Source organism: Antedon bifida, chromosome 8 (assembly GCF_963402885.1).
Source record: "Antedon bifida chromosome 8, ecAntBifi1.1, whole genome shotgun sequence".
NCBI classification, from domain to species: Eukaryota; Metazoa; Echinodermata; class Crinoidea; order Comatulida; family Antedonidae; genus Antedon; species Antedon bifida.
This window is the reverse complement of record NC_136233.1, coordinates 4,107,054-4,125,534: the sequence shown is the minus strand read 5'-3', so window position 1 is coordinate 4,125,534 and position 18,481 is coordinate 4,107,054. Positions and strand designations below refer to the sequence as shown.

General features: G+C 35.1%; 2 protein-coding genes across 5 annotated transcripts in view; one reads left to right on the top strand and one right to left on the bottom strand.

Annotated features, from left to right (window-relative positions):
• The first annotated feature begins 256 nt into the window (after positions 1-256).
• LOC144850801 (uncharacterized) overlaps positions 257-18,481 on the top strand; it is a 162,783-nt gene continuing 144,558 nt past the window's right edge. For all 4 annotated transcript variants that reach the window (XM_078708248.1, XM_078708247.1, XM_078708246.1 and 1 more), the window contains exons 1-2: positions 257-327; positions 452-2,396. In XM_078708248.1, coding sequence (XP_078564374.1) covers positions 453-2,396 — 1,944 coding nt within the window. In that variant the 5' untranslated portion in view covers positions 257-327; position 452. The remainder of the gene's footprint in view (positions 328-451; positions 2,397-18,481) is intronic.
• On the bottom strand, positions 13,687-16,329 carry LOC144850373 (uncharacterized). Its single transcript, XM_078707649.1, has one exon. The coding sequence runs from the start codon at positions 16,276-16,278 to the stop codon at positions 13,687-13,689; it is 2,592 nt and encodes an 863-aa protein (XP_078563775.1). The 5' UTR covers positions 16,279-16,329.

The following is an 18,481-nucleotide window of genomic DNA, read 5'->3' as shown; positions in this document are numbered from 1 at the left end:
TCTTGCGTTAAAAAAAACTATTTGGTTTGGCCATTTAATTTTTAGCAAACGCTGGGCTCGAATACGGTCCGGTTTAATAATAGTAATAGTCGATTGGAAGATTTTTGTGTCGCAATGTTTACATAATGCATGTAATTCACGTGAATTTCTTCTTGTAAACAAAAGCACGTGGGTTTCGTCGGTATTGTTTATTCCGATTCGGGGCACAGCAAAGCATTATGGGCGATGACAGCTGTGTGTGGTGAATGAATGGAGACTGTGCTTAGTAGTTGCTCAACTGGGAAGACAAAAACAGCCTAAACGCAGATTTTATACTGTTTTTAGCACGTAAGTATATTATTAAAACTCATTAAATTAATTATATTAAATCATCAATTCATCGACGGAACACGAATTACTTATATTATTTTTTTTTGTGATGCATCTGCTGTTCGATTTTCTTTATTATCAGAATGGCTTCGAAGGCCGGGAGAAATGCAGGGATCCAGTCGCTATCGTCTTCGATGAGGCCAGCTGCTGCTAGTACAGTTTGCTACGTCTGTGGGGCTCAAAGTGCGGAATGCCGCCTACGAGTTAGACCCCACGGGAAGGAGTCTTTCTTTCCCTTTCTAGAATATCACGAAGCACCATCTGGAGTGAGCATAAATAAAGATGGGACAGTGGACGCATGTAGGGTTTGCTATGCTTTTTTGTTACAACAATGGTATGCATTTGAAAAATCTAGAACACCTATTGTCAAACGACTATATTGGTTGAAACGTCTTGAGAGCTGTGGGTCGCCTGGTACTAACCGTCCAGACCCACAGATGCAAGTAAGCCCACAAATGCGTGAAGAAATGTATAAATTAAATATCCGTGACCCGGCTTTTGTAGATGATCATTTTGATTCGCCAGATTTACTTGCGAAAACTGAGTACATTGAAAAGAAGCACGACGATTTTGATGCTCCTATCGATTTACCCAAGTTCAGCGTTTGCTACTGTTGCAGTCAAATGACATCACGTAATGCGATTTGTGTTGTTCACACTAGCCATTGGTCAAAATCCGAGTCACCCTACTTTCCGTGCATCTTGGGTCATACACCCCCAAGTGGAGCCAGATCTGTTGATAATCTTGGACGCGTTCTCATGTGCGAACCCTGTGCGAACTACCTTTTGCAGCAATGGCAGACGTTTGAGATAAATAATACACCATTGCACAAAAGGAAGTACCGGTTGCGATCAACACAGGAAAAACTATTTGTAGAATCAACAAGTAAAATGGTTTGCCTTACTTGTGGTGTTAAATCGAATGTAAACAACATGCAATTAGTACATTCACATGCTGATCTCAATAAAGGTCCATTCTTTCCATGTTTGGAAAGATGCATTGCACCAAAAGGTGCATCTCTGTCCAGAGACGGGGTTGCACAGTTATGTAACTCATGTGCCGCATCCCTATATGAACAATGGAATGCACATGAAGTTACTGAAACGCCTTTTAAAAATCGTATTTACCACATCAATAATAAGCCAGTTGGATATACGCACAAACTACAATTAAAAAGTAGAAAATTACACAAAGATTTAGAGAAAGCAACGACAGAAGTTTGCTATATTTGTAGCAAATCTGTTAAAAGCTTGTCAGTTCATTCAGTTAATACTTCTGCAGAGGAGGAACATACAATGTTTTTTCCGTTCATAAGAGATCTTGAACGTCCTTCAAAGGCGATGGCTATTGACAGTTCAGGAAAAGTTCATGTTTGTGATGATTGCTTTAACCATTTGAAAACAAAGTGGAAAAAATCTGACAGAAATGGCTTTGATAAAGGGTTTAAACCGATAGTACAAGAAAATGGAAATATAGAGACAGCTAGTTGTAGTAAAATGGCTGCTGTTGGAGATATTGTTGATACATGTTTTATCTGTGGCTCAAATGAATCGCCGTCTGAACTGAACGATCTTCATTGTTATCCATCAAATGAGGAAGAAGGTATCCCCTTTTTCCCATTTTTATCCAACCCGAAAGCTAGCCACAATTCTGAAATCGCTACCACAAGTGGAGTGGTGAAAGCGTGCACGTTTTGTTACGTCAATATGGTTATTCAATGGGATGATTACGAGAATTCAGAATCGTTAATGGATCATAATCGTTGGTTGCGACCATATCATATGCGCAAGTTTACCTGTTTCACATGTAGCCAAGCTGCGGATATCAGTTGTCGAAAGTTGTTGAATATTACAAAATTTAACGGCCTTGCTAGATTGCGTAAACCATTTGGCGCGATTTTCATCGAAGATGGCCAAATTGTAGTTGTTTGTAAACCATGTGAGAAATCTCTTCATAAACAGAAGAAAGATTTGATGCTTATGGGTATACCTGAATCTGAGCAGCTATTTAATGTAGACAACAAAGAGGTACGTCATTTTTAAATTTTAATAAAAATTACTAATAACACTCACTTTCTCAGAGAAAACGTAGCGCAGCAGACGTACTGCTTCAATTAGTTTGACCAACCACGATAGAATACCGAAAACCTCAAAAACTTTTTTTAGTAATCTTCTTTTTAACATAGGCTTGATTTCGCGATGGTCAAAAAAAGTGGGAGGGGGCTTCTTTTTGAGATGGGCTTATTTTCGAGGTTTTAGAGTAGATCATCTTTCTGTCACTTGTGATTGGTCATCTCATTCTGTCTACTTAAAACCAAGCTATGTCAAGTTTCAAGTAAACAAATTTAGTACAGTGTACAGTATTTGCCCAAAATGTTTTATTGCTACTAATGTTACTGTAACAGTTTCATACAGTACTAAAACAAGGTACTGTACAGTACTTTAGTGTTTATTCCCTTACTGTACATTCAATTAGTCAAAACTATCAATATCAGCTTAATAGCTTTAAAGCTATAGTTGGCAATACAACATATTTTAAATCTACATAATAGTAATACAGCTCTATTAAAACATATTTTACGTTCACATACAGTACAATACAATTTTATACTGAATGTGCTGTGCACAGATATACAGTAGGCAGGGCAAATGTGTAAATTGTTAAAGTTAAAGGTATTTATATTTGTCCTCAAGCTTAACTGGAAACTGAGGAATTTCGGATTAGGCCCTCCACGGACCCACGGCAGCCAGCGTAGTATGGCCGTATAACTGTACTGTACGTTGTAAACATTTTTTTCCTTGATTGGTTTATTTATTTTGTATTACTAGTACTAACAGTACCATCTTTAATGAGGATGGTCAATCCAGTTCCAGTAAAGGAACTGATCATTAAAAGCAAAGGTACCTCAATTAAACATAAACAAAAATACAAATATATGAATATTAAATATTCAGAACGAAGTAGAAATACAATTGCAATGCGACTACTATGAAGTACTGTAACACTAAGAAGACAAAAACTATGATTTTTGCACTTGTTTTTTTTTTATAAGCACCCATAAAGACAAAAGAATACCATTCAAAATATTGTACAGTATTTAAAACAGGTCCTGTACAGTAAATAAAACATTCAATCATTTTTTAAGACCATCTTCTATCAGATACTGTAAATGAGCTCTACTAAGCCTCACTCAGCAGATTGTGTTCTGCAATAAATTCTCTCCTCAGTTTATAACATTTTCTTATCATTGTCTTTTGAACACAGCTGGTGCTCTGGTCAATATTGCTAATTTAACATTTTTATTTGCTACGACTCTAAAACTGACTTTAAGAGAATTGCCAATGGATGAAATTTGAGTGCTTAATAAGATTACTTTTTCTTATTGCACTTTAATGTGTTATCGTCTTTAGAGTATTAGTATTAAATACTACAGTAGTGGTGTATGTCATTTTGACTACAGTTTACTACCGTCAATTTAACATGCATTTTGATGAGCAGCCACACACCTGTAGTTGTGTATACCCAAGCCAGCTATAAGGAAATATCCAATTATTAACGCCGTGTATTTTAGAATTATTATTTGAAACTTTATACAGTCATTACTAGAAAACATTTTTTTTTAGATTGAGAATTGAATTTTAAATTAAATTTAAAAAAAATTAAATATCGGGAGAATTGAAGTTGAAAAACTATACGAGAAATTAAATTAGGTATGTAAAAAATTTAAATTAAAAAAAATGAGATTCATAAACATCTTTGAAACCATAGTCAGTCAATGCAGAATTATGCAGAAAAAGTGGGGGTATGTACAGTACAGTAGAGACTAACACTCTATCTGAGCTATCAACTTTATGTGAAAAAACAATGTGATACATGCGTATATTGACATGATGACATCATAATACTCCATATAAAGGGCACATCACACTTTTTTGTCAAACTAGTTCATAGTGTTGACAGAGCTTAAGACATTTAGATTTATTGGGAATTTTTTGGGAGGGTGAATTGAATCATGATTTATCAGGATAGCTAGGAGGTCTGAGCTATACAGACTTATGCACTGTACAGTTACAGTATAAGGGTACTGTACAGTGAACAACTGAATAGTAAATTTGTAAAAACTTGTTTGCACAGCTGAAAGCAGTTAGTCCTGAAAACAAGGCATTTTATAATTACCTATGTACTACTACTGTAGATTGATAGTAACCTTTGAACTTTACAAAATATCTCCCCCAAAAAATATTCTGTTACCAGAGGAACAAATTGGCCCCAAGTTACAGTTTACTCAGGAAATGGAGTTAATTTTGCAACTTAAAACAGTGTATTGCACGGCTGTTCTGGCCAGTATACTCACATCTGGATTCAGTGCACTGTGTATTAAAACTGCCAGTGTGCATTAGATTTTGTGTGAACTGATTATGGCGAACAGATGCGGTGAGTTGTCAGATGAAGGAAACCTAGTGATAAGCTGTGCCAGGCCTATTGGGATAGGCCTGTTTAGTCATTTTCATGTTTAAAATGTTACCGAGGATATGAAGTATGCAGTTAAACAAGTATAATAAGTTTGTTGGTCTGCTGCTAAAAAAGGTGCAAAATTAAAACGGCATGTTCATCATGTACTGGATGTCATTGTAGACAAAAATAAACGCATCAAATGATGTTTTTCATCATTTTGATAAATCAATCATTTTGTACCTTATGTTTTTTAACACTCAAACTGCCATTATGACCAACCATACACAGAGATCTGTGTATAATAGTACTGCGGCTAGACAAGCGTGATGTACTAATCTCAGTCCTTAATGGAGTTTGCGAAATCAATTGATAGGCCTACTGTTGTATTGCATTTTAGGCTTGTGAATGTTGTTCTTCCCCTGCTAGTTGATTCTTAGGTGTTTTTTGGCATATTAAATTTGCTTTTAATTTCCTTCTAATGTTAATAAAATGATTAACACCTTGTGTTAAAGTTTACTTTCTTTTCGTTTGTAAATATTCTGTACATAACATTTTGTATCAATATTGTTTAATTTTTAAATTGTATTATTTAAATAGTGATGGTTAATTAAATGAGCATACATAAGGACTGCCCACTTGCTTTTGATACTGACTTATACCTGACTTGTAAAAATGGGATTATTTATAACATTTCCTGTTTACACTAGGAAGTGTGCAACAAGCCAAACAACATATACTGTAGTAGTTTCAGCACATGGAGAAATAAGTTAGAAATTTATTTCTCCATGGTTTCAACCTTTTCAGTAAAAAAATAAAGAATTGAAATTGTGTGAGTACAATCATACAGTGTTCTCTAAAGCTCTGTCTACACAAAATGTGTGATGTACCCTTGCATGTAATACTATACTAGTGATATGCCCAAATATGGTAGTGATATGACATCATCATGTCCATATGGGAACATCACATTTGTTTGTCAAACTTCGATAGTGCAGACAGAGCTTAAAGTGTGTGCAGTAAATGGTGACTGGAGTGGTAACAAAAACTAATTGTATTTTAACTTGGTCATACCCGAAAATAATAGCCCCTATTTGGCCCTTCAAAGTTAGTAGAGTACCAACAATTTATGTGGCCTATAAAACAAATTTCTTTATATTTATATTATTTCTTTATATAAAAAAAATTATTCTGTAACAGTACACATTTTTTAAAGTAAAAGTCTTCTATAGAAGATGCTACCCAAAATTCAAACTTCCAAAACATTTACATTAAACAGAAAAAATATGATCAGGAACTTGGTTAAAAAAAGAAAGTGAAACTAACGACCATTTGGCTAATTTGCACGCAGAATGTTGGAAATAATTTAAGTTGAATTAGCGTGAAATAGCTGTCGGAGTAATGTTCATGTCCCGAACAGCCGGCATTGCAAAATCTTTGATTCATGTTTACGAATTAAAGAGGGTGTCTGTTCTGCAACCTTAATTGCCCTGGAAAATGTGTGAGCTGAAAGTATTGAATTATGATAAGTCTGCTCAAGGGAGTGTTATATTGAGTGTTAGGTATATGATACTGTAGTAGTCTATATTTAATATTTATTTTTTGCTGAGAGAATAGTATATAAACTGGATGTACTGTATACAGAGTGTTTCAGAAATGATGAAGCACCACAGCAGTTTTGTGAGGTTGAGATTGCAGCCCAATTTAAAATTTTACTGCAGTGGTTAACTATAGTAACTGTAGGCTTTCAATTTAAAAAAAAATTAATGGTAATTTGCTGTACTGTAGATCAGTTCCAACCCTTCTAATTTCTCTGGGAGCCTCCCATACTGTATGTTCGTCCAATTTCCCGATCTCCGAATATTTAAAAAAAATCTCCTGAAACTTTGGAACAAGAAGATAAAAACATCTTTCAAAGCCATTTTACTGTCTGATTTTGTTTGTTTGAAACATTTGATTAGTTGCTAGAATTTACAATGTACCTTTGGTACACATTGCGCGAGATATTTTGTGATGACAGTAGTAGTAATGTAAATAAAATGCGTCAAATCTGTAAATGCAACAAATCCGTTGAAAACATATAAAATCCATTAAAATGTGTCAAATTTGTTAACATTAATTAAACTCCTGAAATTGTTTAGATTTAAATTAAGGTTTTATAAATTATTTAATAATCTGGAAAGATAAAAAGCAACAAATACACTATAATTAGTATTATTATTAATTATTATTAAGTTGTTTTTTTTAGAAAGATTATTTTTGTAAGTAATTGTTTGGATGACTGGAAGCAATTACTCTACAACTTTTTTAATTATTTGGAGAAATGCAATAAAGTACTGTACTCTGCTATTATTAGTAATCGTACACAGTTTTTCCATTGATATTTGTTTTCAGTTTTCTATTTTTGAAAGATTATTGTATCTAAACATATGGTTTGGATGACTGTAAGCAGAATATACTACAACTTGTTTAATCGTTGGGAGTAAAGCAACAGGTACATAGCATACTGTGATGAATCATGTGAGGTCTTTGTATTCCCCCAGGTCATAACACAACCAGCTTGATATCCCCAGTCTCCAATGAAAGTTCACCTACCCCATTTTAACTTCATGCGACCCACTTCCAAATGTCGTGCTGTATTGAAAGAAAATATCTGTTCATCATTTATTTTTTGCTGTTGGCTGTTTTCTACATTTTTGCAACTCACAGTACATTAGCCACTGATACTAATAGTCCCAAATATTTGAATTTTGAAAAATATCACATTTCATTTGTGAGAACTGTATTAATTATAACTAAATATTACATTTTTATACTACATTTACTGTATTTTAAGTAATAATCTATCTTTCTACAGTGTTTAAGTAAGTAATTAATGATTTGGGACCTGTGTGAAAGTTTCTTTAACAGTACATTTTTTAATATTTTTAAAACTGAGTTTTCAACCAAATTTTTAAATTGCATTAAATTGTGGTCTCAGTTTGATTTCATCTTGGGTCACTGAATTGCGCAAACATTTAAAATGTCTGTCGATAATAGTAATGTTGTTACACAACCATACCAACCACTATACCACCAAAAGTACAAAGAAAGCTACAACATGACTTTTGTTTAAAACAGTAGCCTACTGTACTAAAGTTTTATTCCCTGTAGAAACAGGCCCATTAAGTTTGGTTACTGTATTTATGCTGAAATGTAATGTATTTTGTTTATAAAACATCTCAATGCTTCCTTGCCATTGCGATTAGTTTATTCTACTGAACGGAAAACTGACATTTGTGGTGAAAATAGAAAATTTGGAGAATTTGTGCCATATGAAAAAAATCAATCTACTGTAGTGTGCGGTTAGTAAAACATTGTATTCTAACCTGTATCCAAAGTCAAAGCTCTGCCCAACTCATGAAACATTCTCCATTCAACTTGTAAACATTCATAAATTGTGTAAAAGTATCAACAGGGCAATTTTATGATGAAAACATTGACAACAAACATAATTGTTTTGTTGAAATCATTGGAGATTGTAAGTTAATGGAACTTTGTAGATAAACTATTTAACATTCACAAATCAAATTAGTACATGTACAATAAAGTGTACTACATATTATGATTTCCCACAAGTGGAAATTGACTAATCGAAAGTTGAAAGCAATGTCCACAATTATTATTATTCATCTACCTATTATACTGTATAAATTTACATACTTTGATGTTTATTATTATTTGATCTTTCTTTGACCTTCAATCAACTGAGTAGCACAGTACGGATTGGCAAAATATAGGTAGAAAAAAAGATATTTATTATTATTTTATTCTATACGAGGCATGGCATCACAAAATCGGCGTAGTGTCGGAAATAACACATTTTAGATTTTTATATTCGTAACCTATATTTAATAAAAATGAGCCATTGTTTATTATAATTGGTTTATTATATGAAGAGTTATTGATGAAAACATAGCTTGGCCTACTGTAGCCTAGCCAGCCGATCAACGCGACAAAACTCTCTATTTTCTTCTCAATAACGGCAAACTAGTCGAAAATATATCACTGTGTGGTACATAATATTATATTTTTTGTTATTTTATTAAAAATATATGGATAAAAGTAATGATTAACTTCCTAAATATTCACAAAATGTTAAAACGTTCATTCAAAAAACTACGGTGGAAGCCATGCTGTTTCATCGTAAACAAAAGCGTCAGCCAATCAGAGAGCGTACTTTATAGCCAATCACAGGCAAGGATTCACAAATTCTTGTTAGAAATTTCAGTAACCTAACACCTTAATAAAACCAATTTCCATTGGCTAGATTAAAAAAATCCCTTTTAGGTTGTTAAAAATTATGGTAGTAGCTGATATATTTTCGAACAGATAGGTACCAAACATGACGTGATTCGAGTTAGCGGTTTGTTTACAAAAGCGCCGTAAAGAAAGTTGATTTTTGAGTGAACAAAAATACAATTTCCTAATGTTTTTCAATGGAAAAGACTTAAATAATTGCAAAATACACATACTTGTGATATTTTTTTATTAACAAGAGTTTGATATGTTTATTGAAATTTTAAAATGAATAGGTTAAGCCGTTTTTTACATTCTGAACTTTAATGCTAAATATCTCAAAAGTTTGGGTTGCGACTCTGCGCCACTTTTGTGATGACAGGCCTCATATTATTAAAATCATGTCACAATTAAATTTAGTTAAGAAATTGAGTCAAGTGGCCATGTTGTTACTACCTGTACATGGCGCTGTTAAGACAGGGGCACCGCAAACCGTACCTACAGTAGATACAATCAGTACAGGTTCAAGTCACTCCGTGACCATTGTTCTGGTGGTAGAACAAGTCTTCTTGTGTGCACTAAAGAACCCAGTTCATATTTCGGAAGAGTACAGTACAGGGTTACCCCAGTGTACTGGTCCATTCAGCCCCTGTCTTGTAAACTACAGTACAAAATAACAGAAAATCTGAGTAGAATTCCAGTGAGCTATTCGAGTACACTAGAGAAGGAGAGAACGAACAACAACTCTTTTTTACTTGGCCTTATTGGCCAAATCAAATACGGTTTTAAGTAGTAGACACTAACTGTAAAATGTTGTGAGATTAAACAATATTATAATCAACAATTTTCTTGCTATAATTAATGTTGGCAGTTTGAACAAAAGTTTGGGCTAAGGATGACAGATAAACTTTAATTGTAAAGTCTGGCGTTTGTTAGTATTTAACTTGAGTCAATTACGTTGACAATGAAGATGTTGGTTTGTGTCCCAATGCACCATGTTTTGTATAACTTTCCTGTCAGGATGTCTACAAAATTGCCTTCTGTTCCAAACGGATCGGATCCAAAAGATAATTCCTGACGGATTGGTCATCCAAGCCTTTACAGAATTTGATTGAAGTAAATGTTGTTTTTCCATCATAGTTGATGACATACTATACAGTGATAATGCACAAAAAACGTTAAAAGTCTAATGAAATAAAAATTCTGGATAGTACTACACGATTCAGTAGCTTTTATGTTGGTTTGATTGAGTTTGCTATGCCTTTTTAGGTTTTCGGGTGTTTCCGATGTTCAGCATACCCACGGATATCAACAACAAAAAAAGAAGAATCTTTTAATAACTTGGTATAGTTCTGCATTTATAACAGTTATTGAAAATACTACTGTAGGCTACTACTTTTCTTTTAACATTAAATTTCTGTTAATTTTCATAACTTTTCGGCCGTGTGGCCTTGATTAAAAACACCCTTGAGTGTTTAGTGAGTTGTGTTAGTTCCAGTTTAATCAATTTCTTCTAGTTTGGCTCTGTTTCACTATTTATTCTTTCTTTACTTCTATAAACAGTACTGTGCATGTACCGAATACGCTAAATTTCTTGTTTGCTAAAATATAACATCTCTAGTGTAGTAACAATATGTCCTGATTGCTCGATGGTCCGTAGTAGAGAGAGCGAGACAAAGAAAAAGATTTTCTAAGAACGAGGTGAACGTAACACCTGCTAATTAATTATGCAAAACAATTGCCTCTACAGGTGAATCAAGTGTTGTTTGTGAGGAAATAAAATATTAATATTATTTTGTTTAAAAATCATTCAAAAACACTGCACCTACTTTGTGGATTGGATCGGTCTGGTTCTCATCTTGCAGTGAATTACTTCTTAACACCTTTTCCTTTGAGTTTTTGGCGGCTTCCGTTTATAGTAGCGCAATTTATTAAACTAAAATACTTACGAGACATACTGTACCTTGCCTCTGCCGAATCTATTCAAGATGTTATAATTGTCAAGCTGTTTTCAAAAAACAAAGTAAATATTCAGCAAGACGGCAAATCAGATCCCTTTTATTTTACTGTAAAAGTGTAAATGCTGGTTTTATTGTGGACAGGACTCTACAAAAACAAATAAATTTGTTTCCGAAGTCACAGCATATTCTACAAAATATTTAAAAATCAATCAAACTATTAAGTTTTCTGCTGAAGTATCTTTTAAAAATTTTATTTTCAACCTACATTATAACATTTTAACATTAATACTTACTGTACTTTTTAGCCACATTTCTATGATAAGCTCATACTGTACTGTCATAACATTGGTTTTAATCGAAAGTCTTATTTTAAAAGCTATAATTATAGTCATTTTTAATATTAAATGGCAAATTGTTCTAGATTCTTGGTCCAGTACACTAGCAGTGTAAAGTGTTTAGTATCATTACAGTGATGTACAGATGTTTTCAATTTGTATGCACCAGTTACCACAATTTTAATGATGTTCTGGATGACATCAACATGTCCAACTCATACACTATAGTATTTCTCACATTTTGCTTTTTACAACCTGTTATTACCACGTTTACTGCATTGTTAAAAAATAACCTCATACAGTACTGTTGTACATTTGAATACGAAAACCTATTGTACTGTATTCAGTGGCGTAATGCACAGGCGTATGGGCGGCCATTAGGGCCAATTCCGCTCACGTAAGCCAAACTAATGGTGTTAAGGACATTCCTAGATTGACAAAACAAATATTGCCATACGGACACACATTACCGTATGGTTAAATTGCAGAAAGAACAAAAATTGCTGTAAGGACAAAATTGCCGTAAAGACAAAAATTGGCGTAAGGACAAATTGGCGATTTCGGCCCTAATGGCCGCGCATACAGGCCTGAGGCTCCTGGTGTAGGGACCCTAGTGGCCCTCCAATGCCTCGGGCGTTTAGCCCTTTTTAACATATTTTAATGCCTGTTTTTTCCTCTGGTTACTGCTCAGGGGCTCCTAGGTTTAGCCAGAGAACGCTCATAGCCGTTACTGACTGTTTTGCATGCATATTGTTATTTGTTATGAACACCAAGATTCCCAACCAACTCAAGATACTTATTCTCTTCGTAAACGTTCATTTTGTCAAGTAAAAGCTCTGTCTACACTATCATCAAACTACTGTAGTTTGACAACATTTGGTAGTGATGCCCAAATATGATAGTGAATTGATTGTCACACAGCCGCAATTACGGCTCTTTCGGACATGTAATTGCTGGTAACCAACGGTGAACAACGGTAAATAGCCACAACTGTACACATATAAATGTAAAAAGTAAAATTTAATAATAATCTTTGACAACCAATTCTTTCTTTTATAATTCAAACCCCCAAAAAAAAAAACCCACAAAAAAAACCCAACCAATTCTCAAACAATGATACCGTATTCCTATTCCCCACACACTTTATGCAATTCCCCAAATTTCCCAATCCTTTCAAACAAAATATCAACAATCTTCTTATTTTTAAATAAATCCCCGAAACCCCCCCTTTCAAATACAATAATATCACAAGATGAATAGTTAAACAATAATAAATGTCCACAATATCGTTCCTTCTTGCCTTCTCTCCTACGCTGACACAAAACACAAATCAGAAAGATAAAAGTTACAACGATTCTGCAAATAAACAACTCCCACGCCTCTGCTCCCGTTCTGCTTGTATTATCAATTATAATTCTTCCTATTTTCTGACATATAAATAAATCAAATATAAAGTTACAATGTTTCTTGATGTCGTTCTGCACTGCAATCCGCTCCCCGACCAATTATTCCTTTCTCCTTCCCACGTAAAATAATATCAGTATCAATCCAGTTACTCTTCAGTATTTCCAAACAATTCTTTACATGCAACAACTTCTACTGTTTCCAACAGTTATTTCTTCCGTCAATTTACATTCACAATTTCAATTAATCCTCAGTAATCTCAACAATTAACAGTTCCACATTTAAGTACAGCCTTATAGTATTACTTCCAACTCACAATTTATTAACTTCATGTATATCACTTTATTTCCTTTCTGCTTCAGCTCTATATCACCATAATTATCTCCAACTCACAATTTATTAACTTCATGTATATCTCTTTATTTCCTTTCTGCTTCAGCTCTATATCACCATAATTCAATTACTTCTTCTCCTGTACGTCTTAATTTCTCATATCAATATTCACCTATCCCTTTCTGGCTTAACATAACATAGCCCTCCTTCTCTGTCTCCTCTCAATTTCCATCTACCTCAAAATTCCCTCAATTATCCACATATCACCACCTTATCCTTCTCCACCAATCAGCAACTCACACACTAACTTAACTCTTATACCTCTCCTCCAATCAGCAAACACCACACAATCCTTCTCTGCAACACAAAAACTCTGCTCCACTGGCTTCACACAATAGCTTCCTAAAACAAAAGAAAGGTTCAAATAGTGAAAACAAAAGGAAAAGTAAGAATGACTTGCAAAATATATACACAACTTTATGTCACTTGTGACATTTACTCCCCTCTAAAAGAATAATGTATCAACATTTTCTCCATACCGTGACGGGTCCTATTTACACTCGACTTAAATAATCAGCTCCTACATTTTCACTGCCTTTAATCGCCTCTATTTGGAACTTGTACGGTTGTAGAGCCAGGGCCCATCTCATAATTCGCCCATTGGACAATTTCGCTCTGTGCATAAACACAAGCGGCTGGTGATCAGTTTCCAACGTGAAGTTTCGTCCATATAAATAAGACTCAAATTTTCGTACACTCCATACAATGGCTAAGCATTCTTTTTCCATCACTGAATATGCTTTTTCTCGAGGAAGCAGTTTCTTGCTAGCGTACGCCACGGGAAACTTCACGTCACCATACTGCTGCATCAGAACCGCTCCCACTCCATATTCGGACGCATCTGTTCTCAAAATAAAATCTTTGTTTAAATTAGGAAGGCATAAAATTGGAGTACTGTTTAATTTTTCCTTAAGTTTAACAAACGCACTTTCCTGGGCCTTCTCCCAACATATTCGGTTAGGTTCCCGATTCTTCGTTTTGTCAATCACAGAGTAATTAGGAATGAACTTTCTATAGTAGTTGGTCATCCCAAGGAATGACCGGAGTTGTTTATTTGTTTCTGGTTGTTTGGCTGACAAGATGCTTTGTATCTTCTCCACTCGAGGTTGAACATGTCCTTTCCCTACCACATGGCCAAGAAACTCGACTTGTTTGTTACTCACAGTTGTAGTTTGTTTCTCTGCAAGATCCTTGAATTTTGCAAGGCTGATATCTTGTTGCTGGGCGGTTTTCATAATTCCCGCTGTGATGATTTGCTTGTGTATTTCTGTAGTTTTAAGTGTTCTGAATGGTTTATCCATAGTGTTAGCTTGAGACCGGGTAACAACAGAACATCCTTGAAGATTTCGCTCTGTCCATGTGGGATCTGGATTTCCTGGTGCTCGTACTCCTGCAATATTACCTAATATCAAGTCATAAATAGGGTTATTCATACATAGTGCATACGTCTTTCCTGAAAAAAATGGAGTATTAACATGTATTAATGCAACCGGTAAGTTGCGGACCGTGCCATCAATCAGCACACAGGTTTTCTCCTTACCAGTAAGTTGTTCGGCTGATACAAGATCTTTCTTCACAACCACCCCACTACAGCCACTGTCCCGAAGAACAGAGACGCAGCGTGACCCAACACAACCTGTATAAACGGGCATTTTACTAATTGAATCATTTAGAGCCGCTGTCATAATTGGAAGACAGTGCCCACATTGAAGAGTGACCTTATCACCATCATTATTGATACAACATTGATTTAAAGACTCTGACATTTTCGTAACCATACTGGCACCCACATCGGGAATTTCTTCTTTGGCTTTACATTCGTGTTGTTTTGTACATTTCGGGCAATCAGACTCTGTTTGTGGTGAAGTAGACAACCCAGCGCAACTGTTGGCGTCCTGTCTACAATTTCTGGCAATATGTCCTGTTTTTAAGCATCTGTAACATTTTGGAGGAGAGTTTGGCTTATGCATAGTTGAGGCTCTGCAATTTCTAGCTAGGTGACCTACACGATGACATATAAAACAAGTTGGACTACGGAAACTAGAAGGGCTTTGTGATGAGGATGTACTGGGAACATTATTAGAGGAGAGTTGAGGAGAATTTGGCTCTTTTTGTTTAAACTCTATTGGTTTACCAAATAATCCCCCACGAGCTTCCAAATATTGCTCCGCAATTTCAGCCATCGCTTGTATCGTTTTCGGTTGACGTTCCCTTAGGAACAGAGCTAGGTCCTTCCCACACCCATCGGTAAACTGCTCTCGCAGCAATAAATCTTTTAACCCCTGAAAGGTTTTTTCCCCCTCTGCTAGGTCAATCCACCTATCAAGATAATTGCTTATCCTCGCAGCAAATTGCGGGCCGCTTTCTCCGTATTCGGGCTTAGCTGTTCGTAACTTATGTCGAAATCCATCGGCGGTTAACTGAAACCGTTTTAGAAGAGCCAATTTCAACAGTTTGTAATCGTTAGCTTCAGCTGACGACAACCTGGAATAAACCTCGAGAGCCTTCCCAGTTAGTAGGGCACTTAAGTTAACCGGCCACTCAATTTCTTTCCACTCCTGACTAGTCGCATACCGTTCAAACCTTTTCAGATAGGCATCTAGGTCATCTGTTCGATCATGGAAAGGGGGTAATTTAGGTTTACTGGCCTTAACCCGTGACTCAGGATTGGGTAATACTCTACCACCCGGCCGTGCCCGATTCTTTTCTTGTTCTAATTGGATTTCTAACCTTCGCATTTCTATAAGATAGGCCTGATTCTCAGCTTCTTTCGCCCTTTCGTTTTCTCTCTCTTTTTCTTCACTCGCTCTTTTTCTCTCTGCTTCGTCCCTCTCTAGTACCTCTCTTCTCTCTCTCTCTTCCTTCTCTAGTGCCTCTCTTCTCTCTCTCTCTTCCTTCTCTAGTGCTCTCTCTTCCCTGTCTCTGTTTCGCTCCATTTCCTCTCTCTCCCTGTTTCTCTCTTCTCTCTCTAGTGCTCTCTCTTCTCTCTCTCTGGCAGCTTCCTCTCTCTTTTCCACAAACTCTCTTAATTCCACTCCATCTAACCCCAACGCTTTTCCTGCGTCAACAATTTTAGTGAGATCCATTTCTTAAGAAAAACAAAAAAAATATATATATATATAAGTATCCAATATAAGTATACAGTATGCCAATAATATGGCAAATAGACAATCCAAGAATCACGTACAATTGTTTCATCTACCAATGTTCACGCTAGGTTACAAAGTTTCCCGGACGAGCCCCCATAAATGTCACACAGCCGCAATTACGGCTCTTTCGGACATGTAATTGCTGGTAACCAACGGTGAACAACGGTAAATAGCCACAACTGTACACATATAAATGTAAAAAGTAAAATTTAATAATAATCTTTGACAACCAATTCTTTCTTTTATAATTCAAACCCCCAAAAAAAAAAACCCACAAAAAAAACCCAACCAATTCTCAAACAATGATACCGTATTCCTATTCCCCACACACTTTATGCAATTCCCCAAATTTCCCAATCCTTTCAAACAAAATATCAACAATCTTCTTATTTTTAAATAAATCCCCGAAACCCCCCCTTTCAAATACAATAATATCACAAGATGAATAGTTAAACAATAATAAATGTCCACAATATCGTTCCTTCTTGCCTTCTCTCCTACGCTGACACAAAACACAAATCAGAAAGATAAAAGTTACAACGATTCTGCAAATAAACAACTCCCACGCCTCTGCTCCCGTTCTGCTTGTATTATCAATTATAATTCTTCCTATTTTCTGACATATAAATAAATCAAATATAAAGTTACAATGTTTCTTGATGTCGTTCTGCACTGCAATCCGCTCCCCGACCAATTATTCCTTTCTCCTTCCCACGTAAAATAATATCAGTATCAATCCAGTTACTCTTCAGTATTTCCAAACAATTCTTTACATGCAACAACTTCTACTGTTTCCAACAGTTATTTCTTCCGTCAATTTACATTCACAATTTCAATTAATCCTCAGTAATCTCAACAATTAACAGTTCCACATTTAAGTACAGCCTTATAGTATTACTTCCAACTCACAATTTATTAACTTCATGTATATCACTTTATTTCCTTTCTGCTTCAGCTCTATATCACCATAATTATCTCCAACTCACAATTTATTAACTTCATGTATATCTCTTTATTTCCTTTCTGCTTCAGCTCTATATCACCATAATTCAATTACTTCTTCTCCTGTACGTCTTAATTTCTCATATCAATATTCACCTATCCCTTTCTGGCTTAACATAACATAGCCCTCCTTCTCTGTCTCCTCTCAATTTCCATCTACCTCAAAATTCCCTCAATTATCCACATATCACCACCTTATCCTTCTCCACCAATCAGCAACTCACACACTAACTTAACTCTTATACCTCTCCTCCAATCAGCAAACACCACACAATCCTTCTCTGCAACACAAAAACTCTGCTCCACTGGCTTCACACAATAGCTTCCTAAAACAAAAGAAAGGTTCAAATAGTGAAAACAAAAGGAAAAGTAAGAATGACTTGCAAAATATATACACAACTTTATGTCACTTGTGACATTTATATCACGTTTTTTGTCACATAAAATGTGATAGTGTAGATAGAGCTTAAGCTTATAAAACTGCACAACCTTGCACAAACCCCCCAAAAAGCATTACTGTATGTTGACATGAAATTCCAAATTTATCAAAATATACTGTAGAATAAACATGGCTTTGTCAACAAGTTTTCTAGAATGATTTGCCAAGAATATTTGGGAATACAGTATGTGCCAAATTTAAACATACCATGATACTGAATCAAGCACAGGAAATTCTAAAAATAGAACTTGGCTAAACTGTAAAATGTATTTTGTTATTATTTATTTGGAAATTTTCAGACAAAAAAGTGTTTGAAGCAAAGTAGTTACATAAATTGTCAAAAATAACATAAATTGTCATTTCAATCAAAGTTAATCACAATTTTCTAGTGACCACTTGCATACAGTAGGCAAACACGGCAGCCTTTTTAGCTACGATCTACGTATTTGGGGGTCAATTTAAGGTCAACCTAGATTTTACAAATCCCATGTTTTAGGTACATCTTTTGGTCCTGTACCATATGTAATAAAATGAAGGTTATACTGCTCTGTTACCACATGATCAATAATTAAGATAATTTGTTCAAAAGTCCTTAATAAATATTATTAACATAAACGAGAAACTGATATGATAATTGTACATTGCAGTTTGCTGTACAAGATTAATAAAGCGTCTAGTGACCTAGGATTAATAACATTT

Excerpts from the sequence above, each read along its gene's own strand:
- LOC144850373 (XM_078707649.1), bottom strand. The coding sequence starts at position 16,278 with ATGGATCTCACTAAAATTGTTGACGCAGGAAAAGCGTTGGGGTTAGAT.